Genomic DNA, 16,548 nt, shown 5'->3' on the forward strand with positions numbered 1-16,548 from the left:
ACAGTGAGGATCTGTTATCGACATCTTCGCCCCACAGTTGTAAACATTTTTAAAACCGACTTTGGGGTCGAAGGGTATGAAGAAGAAGAAGACATTTTTCAGTAGGAAAATTAAGCGCACCGTTATTACTCGAAGCAAAGCTATCGGAAAAATGGAACTGAAGCCAAGGGGCGTAGCATGAGCTACCTATACTACTGGTGATGTTGACACACCACGGCAGCCCTTGAAGGACATTGACGCCACAACATATCTCACAGCACCCTCTGCCGAGAAACATTTTTCGAAACAGCAGAGCTGAGCGAGATACGTATATCAAAGATGAGGAATAAGTCGGAGGACACAATCCATTCGAAATATTGTTATCAAATTAAATTGTGCATGTGGTCTTCTTTTGCATCATTTCACATCACAGTTTGTGGTATGTCTCTCATCTTCATCTGCCTCCTCTAGCACTAGGTTGGAAATTACACATTGGGCCTCACTAAGAGTTAGGTGGTAATTCAGCGGTAAATCAGCGGAATTACTGCCGAAATCGCTTAGTGTTACAACCAATTTGTCTCGTGAGTTTAACACAGGATTACAAGGTGTTAGAGGTGTTAATCCCATTTTTTGTAGTCCATAGAACTAAATGGGGATTTCATTGAAATTACTGCCAGCAGTAATTCCCCCACAGTAATTCCACAGAAATGTGACCTTAAAGTGACAGATTTACCTGCCACAATCAGTTACTGTTGCCGCCACTCGGTCCCGTGGATTTGCTGTGGGAATCCAAGTGGTGGTAATTCCCATTTTTTGAGTCCATACTACTCCATGGGGATTTTTGGTGGATTTACTGATGGCGGTATTACCTCCCTGTAAATCCACCGTTTTTTGGCAGTAAGGAGGAAGATTTACCTCCAGATTTTTGCTGGAGGTAAATCTTCTTCCTTATCACCAATCTCGTAGTACGGCAGTGTAGTAATGTGGCACTAAAGCAGTGGTAACAGAATAACAGAACCTTTAACATAGTTTTTACCCACACCGCTATACTTGTAATGAGGCCCATAGTTCGGCAGTGCGGTAAAAATAGCAATAAATCAGTTACCTCCAAGAAAAGTGGTGGGCGTTGGAATTACAACTTTTATTTCCCCACACTCTCGGACTTGTAATAAGGCCCAATATTATATGGCATGGCAATGTGGAATGGTATGAAACACCGTACTACAATTTGGTACAATTTACCAGGCAAGTACCAGAGGAAAGAACCGAGCAAGGCAACCCAAACGAGTGCTTCAGTTCCGCATACATCTTTTCTATATTTTTCTGCTTATAGATATGTGTTGTGTTATCGCACTACTGGGCTGCTGTGACAATGATCTTGAGTCAGGGGTTCTCTGGGCGCCGGTAGTCCTGTGCAAAATGGAGTGGTGGAATATCAGAGAAGGCCCATGTTTAGTAACATTCCAGAGGAATGTTAGTGTGGGATCACTTGTGCTTCTCCGAGCCATAACCACAAGGCCAGATCAGCTCATGTGGTTAGATCACCCATTTGCTGAGTTTCATGCATATCAGTACTTTTTTTCAGCTGGTATTTTACTTACCTTGGTCTGACGTGTCACTTGGTTCTCTTTGATAAATAACTGAGTTGTGCATTTATGCAGAAATTCTGACACAGACATGCAAACTGCCAATTGGAATCACATACTATTTGGATGGTTGTGCTGTCCTGCACCTGCCAACTTTGCACACTTGCTCCTGGGCCTTTGGCGGTGTGAATGTCGCATGGATGCAGTCCATCTGACCTATCAGACTGGGAGATCCTGCATACAGTCAAATGTAGCCGTGTTGTTTAATTGGCAACTTGCACGTTCTTCGTTTTAATACTGGCAGTGCTTATTAATAAATGGTTAGTATTGATATGGGAAATAACAACTTAGAGACAATTAATTTTGTAGCGTGCATAACAGAAAATAGTCATTCAAATATTGTAAACTAATAATGAAAAGCAAAACTTTGCACATTTAGTACTGACATTTTTTTTTATGTTTACTAGATGATCCTACCAGAGATCCTTCAGGTAAGCTAGGCGTGACTGTTTTAAATCAAGTATCCTTTTTTGGAGATATTCTTTTTCCTTGGAAAAACATGAAACATGATAACATGAAACTGGATTTTCCGTACTTACTATGAAACACATTTTATCTTACAAAAAGTACCAATGAAACACATTCAAGATTTACTACAATATGTCTTCCGTATTTTTTTTTTACTTTCTTTTTATTAAGCATTTTAATAAACCAACAAGCGAACATCGAAAGCCCGTTAATTCTTCATACAGAATCGGATGTGGGAGCTAACGGACTGCTGGCAATGTGGTAACTTGTAAATTTGTAGGGTAAAATATAGGTTATTGTAAATGTAGGACGACGTTTGACAAATCTGTTATCTTCGCTTTCCTTACATATCTATTATTTGCACCAGTACATGCTTTACTTAAATGTTTGCTCTTGATAAATAAAATACCATACCTATCTCTAATGCTTTGTCATCTTTGATACCACGGGCCATGTTCCCCCACACTACTGTTTGCCATTGCCTGCTAAAGGTTCAGGCATAGCCATCAGGAGGTTCTATTAATTGTGCATAGTGAATGAATCTAAACAAGTTGAAACGAAACCTAGTTCACCTGGATTGCTTTATCCTACAAGGAAATTGTTTCCCTTTATACCTGAACTGGGTACAGCAATACCGCATATGCAGAGGACATGCACATTTATTGGCATGCCAGAAGTCTGGCTGACAGTTCTTCTAGAGTGTCCAACTTCTTTGAAATAGTAGATAAGTGGACTGGGTCAATGGTCTGAAGTTGGGGAAAGTGGGTGTGCCCAATTGGTGTGATACCTAGGGTGGTGGACGTTGAACCAGTTAAGAGTGTTTGTTATTTGGGCTTATGGTTAAATGGAACTGAAAGCTGGGTTGGGCATATGGGTTGGGCTGATGTTTTAGGGAGTTGAAGTGGGCTAATTCAGCACTGTTAATCCATGCCAACTGCAATTTTCAAAATATTTCTTAAGAGATATCTCGTCATACAAAGCTCTAAAACAACTTTATCCACCCCTAAATTCCATGTATCATACTACTGTGAGTCCAGCATCCACTAGCTCCCGATGGCCTCAGGTCCTTTTGTCCACCCCACTGTCGGTCCCCAAGGCTAGGGACGGGATTTTGTCACACACACAACAGACATCAGACAGCAGTTGCCACTGACATGACAAAAAGAATGTCATCAAGAAGAGCATTGCAAGCTAAGCTGTGACGTGCAATAATCATTGATGGCATTGCATAGTTCACTTAGACAGTCAAACATGTGCAATGGGTGGAAAATATATTCTTAATATGGTGGTATGGACCAGTGGATTACCAGCTTGCCATGTCCCCATTGTTTCCTTGGCCTTAGTACCACTCTGTCACTCTTCTTCGATTCCCGTCCGCCATCCTCTTTGACTTAATTTTGTGCTTTGGAAAGCACTGACTGACAGTGTCACTTGACTGTTTTCTGTTGCGAGTTGTTCATTTAAAGTTGTGTCACTAGGGTGTGTCTTTCCATCGTTGTGTCAAATAAGGACGGGCAATCAAGGGTAAAACAGGTGATTCGGGATGAGGGGATATTCATTTTGTGAGTTTTGAGTATTCATAATTTTAATGTATTTTAGCTGACCAGAAAATATATCAGTTCTGAAGCCTTCATTTTAGATTGCTCTACATTTTTCTTTTTAAGCTTGGACTATTCATTGTATAGCTCCTTTGTCTATGTCCTCTAAAATTATTTTGTGTCAAGGTCAGAAAAAGATTTCAAAGATACAATATCCATGGTTTGCTTTATCATCATCGAAGATCTGGAAGGTCATTTGCCCCTGTGTGTTCCAGCATCAATTAAGTAACATCTATCTATGATCTTGTTATTTTTACCACAACATGTATTTATTGTTTTTTTAAGAAACAAAAAGACATACCATTTATCACATAATCAAACAACAAAATTCTAGTTTAAATCTACCCCCCATTCCACCCTCAGACTACCCTTCTCAGGGAGCTGAAGAGCATGCTACAGTTTACCCTCACCATCCCACGTTAGCATACAGTTAACAGGACTTTCACTACCAGGGGGGCAGATGGACCCTTTCATATCTATTCCACAAATTCGTTAACTTTCCCTATATCTATCTTCTATATTTATAAAAGTAAATGTGTGGGTGGTTGGATTTGTGGAAAAGCATTGTTCCTTGAACAATTCCACACCACTTCACCATTCTGCATCAAATTTTGCATAGTTACCTGTTAGGACCTTCCGGACAGTACTGGCTACATGACATGTGTTCACCCCACCCCTTTGCCCGGATTTCAGCACAAGTCAAAATTTGTTTTTGGGTTTGTGACTTGGCGAGGCGTTGTTCCTTGAACAATTCCACACCGTTTCACCAATCTGCAGGAAATTTTGCAAAGTTACCTGTTAGGGCCCTCTGGACGTTACTGGCTACATGACATTTCGACAACTCACTACTTTCCCGGGATTACAGCACCTTCACACATGAGACAGTTGCCTGAAACCGGCGAAACATCAATGTGGTCGTAGAAGGACTGGTTCCGACATGAGGAACAAAACTCGAGATCCCTTTGGGACCTTGAAAACCACATTTCAAGGCACTAGGATGCACGGTTTCCTAGATGTTTGCACCACAATGCACCACAATTAACTGCACCACGCCATGGTGAGGTGACAGGTGAGGAGAGAGCAGTGGTCGAAGTTTACGAAAAAGCATAGTGGAACTATGTGCCCTACTGTCCTTCCCCCTGTGAACCCACAAAACCCATTGCCACGGCCCCTCCCATGCGCAAAATCCAAACCCCCAAACAAACACACCTGCACTTTAAGGGAATGTTCAGTGCACTGCAATGAAGTGCAAGTTTCAACTTCTTCCTACACTTAAACCCAAACCATTCCAGAACATTTTCTTTTTAAAATTAAAATAAAGATATAGGAACAGAATAGGGACAGTAAATGTTTGTTGTTTTTAAAGCAGAGGAGCTTCGCTCCCAACCGCTCCTGCCCACTTCGACCACTGGGGGAGAGCACAGAAGGTCCCAGTATGTAGCAGCATACCAACTCTCGTCGTCCCCCCCACAATCCCCAACGTCTGCTCTGGGGTATGTCAGCCAGCCACACGTGCCCATTGTCAGAGCAGTTTACTTCAGGATGCAAAGCACATCAAGCACTAAGTGAATCCGAACAGCAACCTACAGGATCATTGATTTTTAACAATTGATGAGAGTGTAATCATGTCTGTCTACAGAACCTGTTCGAGAACGTGTACCTTTTCTAGAAACATATACATGACATTGTTACAGACATTATATTCCTGACTTCCGATTTTTCTGTACAAGGGATAACCATTCCGCCTCAATGTTAGTTTGCGAATCATAGAGCATGGCTGTTAGTTTTTACATATGATAGATTGCCCAAACTGTAAGGACTAATTCTTTCTCTGTAGGTGAGTTTTCTTTTTTCCAATGTAATACTTCACGGGCACTAGAAGCAAGTAATTGGTGCCCTGAAACTAGTTTTACCGGTAATTGCTTTTGTGCTTGATAAATAAACTGCTACTACTACAGGAAATGGGTCATATGAGGTAGTCCTCTCTAATTTTCATCTCTCTGTATACCAAAGAGTATCAGAACAGGATCCATTTCCGTGGAGATTTCCTCCAGTTCACTGATCCCGCACAGTACTGCCTTCCAATAAAGCTGAATTCTATCACATGCCCACCACACATGCCAATATGACCCTGTTTCCTTGTAGGTTCTCCAGCTCTTTGGGTTTGTATTGGGGAAACATTCTAGACAGGCCTATGGGACCAAATTGGCATCTATGTAAGAGTTTCAAACCGTGCATCTTATATTGACACAATATCAATGTCTTGTAAGCTTTCATACAAAAAGACCACCATTTGTCTTAGACCATCATCCCACCTTTTCCTTGCTCCGATGTCCTGTCTTACTTTCAACAAGATCAGATTTCAATATAGAAGTGTAAGTAAGGCTTTTTATTTAGTTATTTAAAATGTGTATAAAGCGCAAACAATGCATGGGATACAACTAAGCACTGTACAAGGTAAAACATACATAAATAGTTATAAGAACAAATACATTGTCTAAAGTCATAAATATAAATGTGAAAGTATAAAAACATAGAATTTACTTAAAAACAGAATTCCACAGCCAGGCTTTCAAGGATTTCCTGAATCTGTGATGCAAGTTGGGAGGAAGATCATTCCAGCAGGATACAGCAGAACCAGAAAAGGATCTTTTCATTGAAGAAACACATCTTAATTTAGGGCCTTCCAAATGAAAAGACACTAGGCTGCGAATGCTAGGCTCTAGATATCTTCAATTTATTTTCCATGTGAGAGGGTGTGTTTAAATTAACTGCTTTACGAGTAATGCCAACTAATATACGCAGAATCTGAGAGTTTAAAGGTATTCAGTGATGAGAAATTAAGATAGAGGTAATCTGATCGAATTTCCTGGTACCAGGGACCATTCCAACTGCAGCATGGAAAACAATCGTCAATGGTCCCAGGGAAAATTGAGGGAGACTAATCAGAACAGAGGTTCCCAAGCCAAGACGAAACAGGACCAAAGACTGCACTAGTAACCAAAAGTAAACATCTGACACAAAGTGTCACACAGATCTTTGAGCCGGGAGATGGAAATTAGTGGATTTGACCATCATATTAACATGTGGGATGAGAGACAGACTGGAGTTTAACATAAACCCCATAGTTTTGGCCGAGTTCAAAAATTCAATAGAGGTGATTTTAGTCTCATTTACACAAGAAAAACGGACAGTGGAAGCGATAAAATGAAAGGAATTCGGGTGTGTTTGTATTCAGCTTCAGGAAATGAGAAGCCAACCATGTTTCTATATTCAGAAGACAATTTATGAAGCTGCTACAAGTCACTGTGCGAAGAGACCCTCAAATACAACCGTGTAACCTCAGTGTACTGATGCATGGATACTCTGTGTTTCTCTATTAAGAAGGCCAGTGTTTCCATATATAAATTAAAAGGCATGGGTGATAAAATTGAGCCTTGAGGAACCCCGAGAGTAGCTGGAAAAGAGTCAGAGCAGGCTTGGCCCATAACCACCGTCTGCACTCTTGACTTTAGAAAAGACCGGAACCAGGCAAGAACTATAACTTTGATCCCGATTCCGTGGGACAGAATCTTCAAATGAACCTCATGATCGACTGTATCGAATGTGGATGATAAATCAAGTAATACACACAAGCCTCCATCATCAAGCACTCTAAAAAAACATCATCAATCATCTGCAATGCTGCCATCTGAGTACTGCATCCAGGTCGATACCCTGACTGAAAAGGCGCTAGCAAGTTGTGAGCCCATATGAGTGTCTAATACTTTTTCAAAAGGAGTAAGTTCCCTCTTTATGTGACCCACCCATTTCAGGGCCAAAAGAAACACCCTTTTATTAGACAACTTTACTACTTTTAATTCTCCTAATTCCAGTAGACAAATGAAATGACCACCCTGCCATAATTGTCCAACACTCTCTAATCCACCTTGAAACCAACCCTGGAATCTTAAAGGGTCCATTATATCATCTCTAATAGGAGGTGCCCCTATGCGCTTCATTGTCCCATGCCAGCATTGGGGCCAGTAGTGTTCCTTGTGCGTTTCCAACTCATGAACGGGCGCCAAGGAAAGGGAGAAGGCACTACGTAGGTATCTGGTCTTTTCATCGAAATCCAAGGGATCTAAGACCTTTTCATCGAATTCTATCCAACGAAACGCATTTCCATCGAAATGCCTTTTCATTGAATATAATTCGATAGAAATTGGATGGATTTTTTTTATTTTAAAATCAGGGTTAGGGTATGGGGTAGGGCAATGTTAAGGGTTAGGGTAAGGGGTAGACTTAGGGTTAGGTTTAGTGTAAGGGGTAGGGCAAGGGGTAGATTTAGGGTTAGGGTAAGGGGCAGGGCAAGGGTTAGAATTAGGGTTAGGTTAAGGTGTAGGGCAAGGGTTAGAATTAGTTTTAGGATTTGAGTTGGGTTAGGGGTATGGTTAGGTGGGGTTTGGGAGCTGGGGGTTTGGAGGGGACCCCCCTCCAAAAAAAATCACTTTATTTTAAGCTGGCCAGTGCTAAAATCCTTTGAAGATTTCAGCACTGGACAGCTCCATGTAAAATATTAACGTTACAAAAAAAGCCTCGAAATGCTGTTTTTTACATTTAAAAGTGCACATCCATCTAAACTTGTCCATTCAAAAATTCGATGGACTGGTTTCGATGGAATTGCACCTTTAAATGTAAAAAACTGCATTTCGAGGTGTGGGATGTTTTTACCCATGCATCCGAGCCCTACCCAAAAAAAAACTGTGCATTACTGGCATTGAAAACATCATGATGGCCAGAGCTTCCCAGAAAATGCACAGGGAAATGCATGAAGAATAGGCTGCCACCCGTTTTTGCCTATGTTTTGAGCACAGGAGGGCACTGCCTAAAACCACCATTGGGCTACCCACACAGTAGCCTGAAACCATAGGGAATGGCAATGCTGATTGCCAAAAGCAACCTAGAACTGTGGGGAATTCATTTTCTTAAATCCCAAAAATGGTTGCATTACCAGTACTCACCACTATCAGAAAGCCGGCGTTTTAAAATAACACCAGACATTTGTGTAAAACTGAATAAATGAACCCAAAGCAGGCCAAAGAAAGACTTACTAAGAGGTGGATACAATGTAAAGTTAGGAGTGACAGACTTGTGACTGCCACATAGTTTGTCACTGTTAAAATGTCATAGGTTTGAACTTAGAATCAGCATTCTAGCTGCATGTGTAAAAATTGTTAGTTTTATTTGAATGCAGAAAACTGGGTAACTAAAAGTGACATTAGCTGGGGCCTGGCTTAAGGAACTGAATTCTGCCTGACAACTTCCCCCCAATTGGAGTGAAACTGGATCCACAGCAGTTCTCAGGCCTGGCTGCATTCTGAGGGGAGGTTACCCCTCTCTGATTGAATTACCAAGGGACTGCTAGAGACTAAACAAAGGACCCAGGCAGAGGGTTTATTAGGGTGGTCGTAAATGGCTTCCTTTTGAACAAAGCCCTGCCTTGACTCAAGCAGATGGTTTATTAGGGGGACCGTAAAATAGCTTCCTCTTGGCAGAAGCTGGGAGGGGCAGGGTCTCTGAGCTTGGCAGAAACTGGATAAACTGGTTTCTCCACCATGTGACCTGGGAAGACACACCCCTGTTGGCCAGAATATGATTTTAAGAAAGATGTATAACTCATGGTGCGGACTTGTCAAAATTATTTAAATGATACCATAATTCTTGTGATTTTTCTGTGCACGTTTTAAGACGCGTTGGGAATTTGTGTGATGTTCTGGGCCAAAACCCCGCTATTTATGTATACTACAGACTCTGTGTTTAAGCTAGAGACATGGGAATTTACTGGAGTATGTATGGACAGGCCGTGTATATGTGTATAATTTTTAATGAAGAACCAATATTGCAAAACCAGTTGAAAAACGCAAAATGTTGCCGTTTCTGAATGCAAGCTCTTAGAAACATCAGAGTTTGAACAGAGCATACCTCATGTGATACGTGATGGGTGCATGTAATTTCGAACCACTGTGTATCTATGAAATATGTCTTTAGGTCAAATATAGATTTGTGGGCAAACTGACCAGGGGAGGATCCTCTGACCCATAAAACCTACAGCATCACCATGACACACATTTCCTTCCCCCAATCAAAGCAGTGCGGAAAGCTTGACCAGGCACACACCCATTTTCAAAACACATAAAAAGAGACTGCTGGGACAGGTAGAGAGATTCAATTCCATTTGCTGCGGAGCATGCTGACCGACGACTTCACATCCAGAGATCCTACACTTAGACTTCCAAACTAAACAGAGACTACAGAACTTTGAACCAGGAAGGCCCACTGCAAGCAAAAGTATTTGTCAGCAGGCCCAAAAATCATTTGCAGACTATTCACAGCCGGACCCAGGTGTTGATTCTGGCCTGAAACCCTGTGCCAGAAAGATCCAGAAGCAGTGCTGTACCCAGAGAAAGCAGAGCAGTATCCAGAACCAGAGGCCAGAGATCCAGAGTGACCCAGACCGCTGTTAGCAGAACCAGAGTGCCGGTGACCCAGAAAGCAGAGCTGTACTCGGAACTGGAGACCAGATCGCTGTGAAGTGCTGTGCGCAGTGACCGGATCCGTGACAAAGTCGCCTTCCTGTCCAAAATCTCTTGTGAGTACTCAGCAAAACTCAGAACCTATCCCTTAGTTTAATATAATATAATTCAATCTATTTAACCTAAGTAGAACTGTCACCTGTCATTTTCTAGCTGCAAGCTGTAACCTGTCGCTTTGAACTTTTAAAATTTCAAATCCGAAAAACTACCTTTATTTAATCGTCCGTATCTCTGGAACCGTTTGGGCTAGGAACTTGGTTTAACTTTCCTCTGAAAGCTTAGAATCTCAGCTTTTCAACAAGCTTAGAACCGACTTATACCTTTGCCGTAATCGTGATTCACGCATTCGCGAATTTTTCCGCGATTCGCGATTTGGTTAAAAATCCAGCCACGTGTGAAAACAGCAGCTTCCTTGCTTTCCTTTGCCAAAAATTTGTTTAACCTGCTAGTTACTCCTAGATCCTTGCTAAAGTGAGCCTGAACTCATACCAAGTATATTTCACTCACCCTGAACCTCCTAAAGGGAATTAAAACCATTTTCAGCATATTCCTCACTTCATTGCCAGCACATATAAAAGCATTTTGGGCCTGTGTTTCAAACTTCTGTAGTCTAAGCTTGCTGGGGTGAACTGAAGTACATTTGATTGCATTTCTAAGAACTGTGTGCTCTCCTCTTCATTTCCTTACATTGCATAAGGGGGGGAGTGGATTGCCAGAGAAAAGTGATTACATTGTTTTGTTGAAATCATATTGAGTATTTTCTGTATTGCATTTTCATTCAACATTGCATCCATCTGAAACTAGATAAAGCATTCTCTACCACCTTATTCTTCTGTTCCTATTCCCAAGCGTGCTACCTCATCCTTTATACTACTCCTGGGTAATCAAATCCGTTTATTAGTAGAACATTAGCCATTGTTGTTAACTGCTAATGTTCTGAAGTGTGATATTAATTATTAATTTATTATAAAGTGTGATATATATATATCGTTTATATTCTCAAATAAACCGTTTAAACTTGCAAAACAGAACTACTTCTTGGCTCAGTGGGGTCAGGGGGGTTCCAAGAGAGGGGTGTTATATAGGGGTAGTCATCCAGAACTCATGAACTGGACATAAGGATATATCAATAAGGGTTTCCATTCAGTACCCCAGACTAGGCATTGACTTAGCTGTAGTGCTGGATTGAATCCTCTTACAGAGGCATTTTTTTGTAACGTTAAAATGTTACATGCATTTCGATTCATTTGAAATTGATGTATTGAACATAAACCCACTACGTATAGTTCCCTCCTCCCGGATCAATTGCGGCCATTTGTTTTCTTGTTTTTTCTCCAGTTGAGAAACCGTTAACATACCGTTTCTCAACTTGAGAAAAATACACTATTGGTACCCTGGTACAAGGTGCGGTGTACTAATAGCAATATAAGCTCCGAGCAGGGGGACATTACCTGTCTGGTAATGCCCAGGGCCACAGTTAAGGCCCTTGCTTCTCTCAGGCTTCTAACCTATGCCCTGATGCACTACCTGATCAGTAATGCCCCACCTGCTCAGGTTATATTGCTTAATTAATGGGTTCAGTCTAATAGAAGCTGACAGAGCTCCAATTTCAGCACAAACATGAGATACAGGGGACATTCCTGCCTAGTCCCTCTCTCCAATCTAAACAATTATGATTTATTTCCCATAAACAATTACTTGTGCCTTGGGGTTAGAGTACAGTGCCCTAATCCCTTGTAGAATATGGTTCCCAAAACCCAGATGTAAAAAAACGGTGAGCAAGAAAGTCCAATCTACTCAATTGAAAGACTTCTCAGCATCTAATGAAAGTAGGACAGGATCCTCTCCACCATTCCTTGATAGCTCCATCACCTTTAGTGTCTTGAGGACGTGACCGGCTGAGGACACAAGCCAAAGTGTCCTGGGTGAGTTTCGTGCTCCACTGCCAGTTACCCTCTACCCTTCTGCCATCTAGGGGGCAGCCAGAGTTTTTGGCTGCCGTGGTGGGGTCCCGATCATGTGGAGCACCTAGGGATGTGGTGGTGACCCCAGCTGAGGCAACATTGAGCTGTCACTGGCGCTGGAGGTCCGAGGGCTAAAAACGATGGCAGCCCAGGCCGTATACAGCGGATCTGGGAAGGAGTGGTGAAGGGCTGGTGCGCACCTGTGCAGCGGGCAGCTACAGGTGATAAATAACCTGCAAGGAAGTTGGCCACTGTGGTGATGGCGTCGAGGTCCCTCAGACTGCCCAGCGGCATTGACAGCAGCCGCAGCATTGAAGGAGGCGTGGACCTGCATGACCCCCATCAGAGACCTGGCGAAGCCGTCCTGACTGTATGCGGCTGACAGGTGACAGGAGCAGTGACCAAGGGAGAACAGGCTGGAGAGAGAGCGTGAGGTGGCAAAGGAGCAGGCTGATCACTGGAACCCTGGCTTCGGTTCTGATGGTAGTGAGGAAACAAGCCTCTGCAGCGATTCTAAGTGACTGAATGCGTGGTGAGGGACCACGTTCTGGGATAGAGGAGCCTGTTATTGCGAGAAACAGCACTGGAATTGCACTAGTGTGGCTCAATTCACAGGGGGATCGAGAGCAGATAAATGGTGCCCGGTCCCAGCATGGACCCTGTGCGGATCTGCAGGGTCCTCACTAGCGAGGCCCGGCCTAGAGCACGAGTGGTCATGAATAGTCCAGAGGCCACCGTGACAGGCACCGGAGGAATATTGCCAGAGATGGCCTCAGCTGCACGGCTATACCTGCATATATACACATGTGAAGGGGCCGCCCACCCACCCTCTCTCCAAGAGGGCTGCTGGGGGGGATATCAAGGCGCTACTGCAGGGTACTGATATACCCATGAAAAACCAGGTTGTGCCAGTGGCTCCGATTCACTTTACGGCTTCAACGCAGTCTGACTCTGAGGAACCCCCATGCATCTGTCTAACCTGCAATTGTTGTTAGCCGAAATTAAAAAGGAAATCCAGGACAGTGTGACAAAACTTTCAAAGTCTATTTAGGAGTTAAGCAAACATGTGGGCACCATAGAGAAGAGGGTGGAGGATGTGGAATCTACCCTTTGCGACCAGGGCTATGAGCAGGAGACAACCTAGAAACGAATGGCAGAGCTGGAGCGACAACTGAAATGGGTGTTGGATAAGCAGGTGGATGCTGAGGATAAGTCCTGAGGTAAAATAAGAACCGGCTACACGGAACCCCCAAGTTCACCTCTGATGAAGACCTGGAAGAGTACGTGCAAGCATTGTTCAGGCAAGTACTTAAGGCAGCAGACAATGAGGAGATACTCGAGGACCACACGCTCTGAGTGTATACAGCATTTCAGCAGCAGAAGAACCTGCTACTGGACGTACTCACCAAAGTCCATTTGTTCAATACGAAAGAAAGAATTATGGGAGCAGTACGTCAGTATGATGTGATAAGGTTTCGGGAAACCTCCATAAGCATTTATCAGGATCTAGCCCAAGCAACGCTGCAGCAGAGGAAATGCTTGAGGATGGTTGTGGGATAAGGGGGTGAGCTACTGCGGGACCTTCCCCTTTGGTTTGCAGTTTGAATATGGTGGGAAAGCCTGCTACATCACCAAGGAAGAGGAGGCTACTGAGTTCATGGGGGGAAGAGTTGTCAGAGGGGGTTGCGGGGAGGCGGATGGGGGTAAGGACATACAGACTCCTAGGAAGGAAGTTTGGCGGGGGTGGGTGGGCACTGTTGGGGTCATTGTTGGAAGGAAGGCCTGGTGGAGGCATGTTGCTCACAAGTTTCTATGACTAGTCTGCTGGGTGGTGGGGGAGTGGAGGTGTAGGGGGCACTGGTTTTTGTCCCTATGATGCCTGGCGTGCTTATATGGTCCCAGGGGTGGTGTCATGGCAATTTGGGGGGGGGGGCTGACACAGGAGGAGGGTTGTTTGGGGGGGGTTTGATTTTGTTGAAGTTACAGTTGTGGTTTGTGGCACAGATCAATTGGGATGGAGCACTTAATGCGCACGGCACCTGAGGGGCACCTGCTGATGGGAGAGACCTGGAGGCCGGTATGGTGGATATATAACTTTTCTAACCCTGAATATTCAGGGCCTCAACTCTCCTTCCAAGTGCAAGTCTACATTGAGACAATTAACAGAAATGAAAGCGTCTATAATTTTCCTTCAGAAAATGCACTTGGCGGCTGCGGATGAAAGGATTATGAGATGTAAGCGCTTCCCACAGCAGTTCTACGCATCCGCGGAAGTGAAGAGGAGAGGGGTGGGAATTTAATTAGGTGAGGATATTGGGGGTTGAGTTCAGAGATTATCTTTCTACCTTAACTAGAGCAATACAATGTATCTCTCATTAGATAGCAGCACTGCGGTCTGAAGATACAACCAGTACTTAATTTGATCCAGTGATATCACCTCCTCTCCAGCTGCCCGCAGATGAAATGTTTGTCAAAAATGTCCAAAGGTGGAGCGAGCCCAAGTACAACGGCCCTTGTCTATGCCACTCCCCTTGCGGCAAAGGTTTGGTAGCTGCGGTATTGGATTCACCTTTCTGATGTTCAGTGGGCCCTCATACCGCACCCCCGATCTTGAAGAGACGGCAATAGAAGCGTAAAATCTATGATGAAAGACTGACATGTCAATCCAACAGATACCTGTCAATGTATATATTTATAATGTGTTACAAAAACGTTTTTCTGGTATTTTTTTTATAAATGTTCTGTTATTTTTAAAATGTTTCTGGTATTGTTGTTAACATTTTTTTATCATACTGTTTTTAACATGTCTATGGTATTGTGTTTAATGTGTTTTTTCAACCTATATACCTCTACAATATCCTATCGCTGCTATGCACTTTGTGTACTATCTTTTTCTTATATCTGTGTAATGTTTTGTGTAGTTGGACTGATTAGTGAAATAAGATGTCCACTCATCCTTTCTAACACTCTCACACTTGGGGCCCAAACAAACTTGACCTACTTATCCTCTGTAGGTGTGTCGTTCCTACACTCTCTACAGTCTAGTCTCCTGTAAAAATAAGATATACAAATGTTTCTGTCTGAAGTCTCTCGAGAGCAAAGATCTCTTACTCTTGGTGGGGGAGTCCAAGTTCAACCCCTTCACATTCTTTGTCTCCACACACAAACACCCCGCCTGCGTCTCTTTTGCTTGTTCTTTTGTTTTTCCCAAATGCTTTATTGGAAAGTCCATTTCTAAATAGTAAGTCTTTTTCTTTTTCATACTGATGATAGTCTTTGGTTGCTCCACTTTTCTTCCTGCGGTGCTCCCTTCACGCTCCCTCCCACCCTCTTGCATCCTGTGAAAAATGTACTATGAACTGAACCCATGAGACACCCATAGAGGCCTAGGCCTTTGGGGAAACCATGTCTCCCTTGCTCGTTACATACTCATCCTCTCATGCATGTATTGCTCTCATCATTGCGGCCCTCAACTACTCAAATACTGACATATTCCACGTGCACCCCATTTCAGCAATTTACTGATCTCTTCCCATATGTTTCGGGATCCCACTTTCAGTTTCACAATCCCTTTGCTAGTGATGGAGATCTCACCTTCATAAATTAGCTCTCTCCCCTGTAATCTTTTTTTTCATCCCTCCCCTTCTGTTCTTGTCTCTCCTCTGGTGTTGATTTTTCACTTCTTAATGTAGTCCTGTTCTGAGATATGGTGGGGAGCCTGAGATGCTTCTACCGAGGTAGTGATCCAGTAGTCCTTTCCCTTATATTAAAAAATGGAAAATGTATATTCGCAGCAGCGGCATCTCACTTTAGCCACAGTGTCTACTCCCGGCATTCTCTTCTCTTCTTGAGGGTCAGGCTAGAGAGATCTTGAGAATCAGTAACTGTTCAAAGTCAATCTCCTTCTTCATTCAGGCTTTTATTAGGATGTTAATTTTTTCCTTGAAAAAGTATCACTTTACCACAGGGTTGACCTCGTACCTCTCAATGATTCTCCTCCTCCTCCTCGTTCTGTCCATGCTTAGCTCTTTTCCATCTGCCACCTTGAAGCGGGCATTTATAATACCCATCACTTTTCTTTCCACCTATTGTGGGGTTTCCCCTTTAATTTCTTTTCAGACCAGGATCCTCAGGTTCTTTGTTCCTTCCCTATCTATCCTCAATATTATCTATTTTGAGGACTAACACTGCTTCTCTCATGTCCAGATCCTCAGGTTTTGCCCCATAGCTCAACTCCATTAGGTCAGTGGAAAGCTCATCATTTTCTTAGCCTTCAATCTGTCTGCTACCTTCTGCTTCATAGCTTTGAAATAGAGGA

General features: G+C 43.1%; 1 protein-coding gene across 1 annotated transcript in view; it reads right to left on the reverse strand.

The window, feature by feature from the left end:
• Positions 1-16,548, reverse strand: part of LOC138498350 (transient receptor potential cation channel subfamily A member 1-like) — a 1,354,892-nt gene that overhangs the window by 482,495 nt on the left and 855,849 nt on the right. The window contains exon 12 of the mRNA XM_069622141.1: positions 2,043-2,113. Coding sequence (XP_069478242.1) covers positions 2,043-2,113 — 71 coding nt within the window. The remainder of the gene's footprint in view (positions 1-2,042; positions 2,114-16,548) is intronic.

The sequence above is a fragment of the Ambystoma mexicanum genome, chromosome 5q, assembly GCF_040938575.1.
Source record: "Ambystoma mexicanum isolate Mex_15411 chromosome 5q, UKY_AmexF1_1, whole genome shotgun sequence".
Taxonomy (NCBI): Eukaryota; Metazoa; Chordata; class Amphibia; order Caudata; family Ambystomatidae; genus Ambystoma; species Ambystoma mexicanum.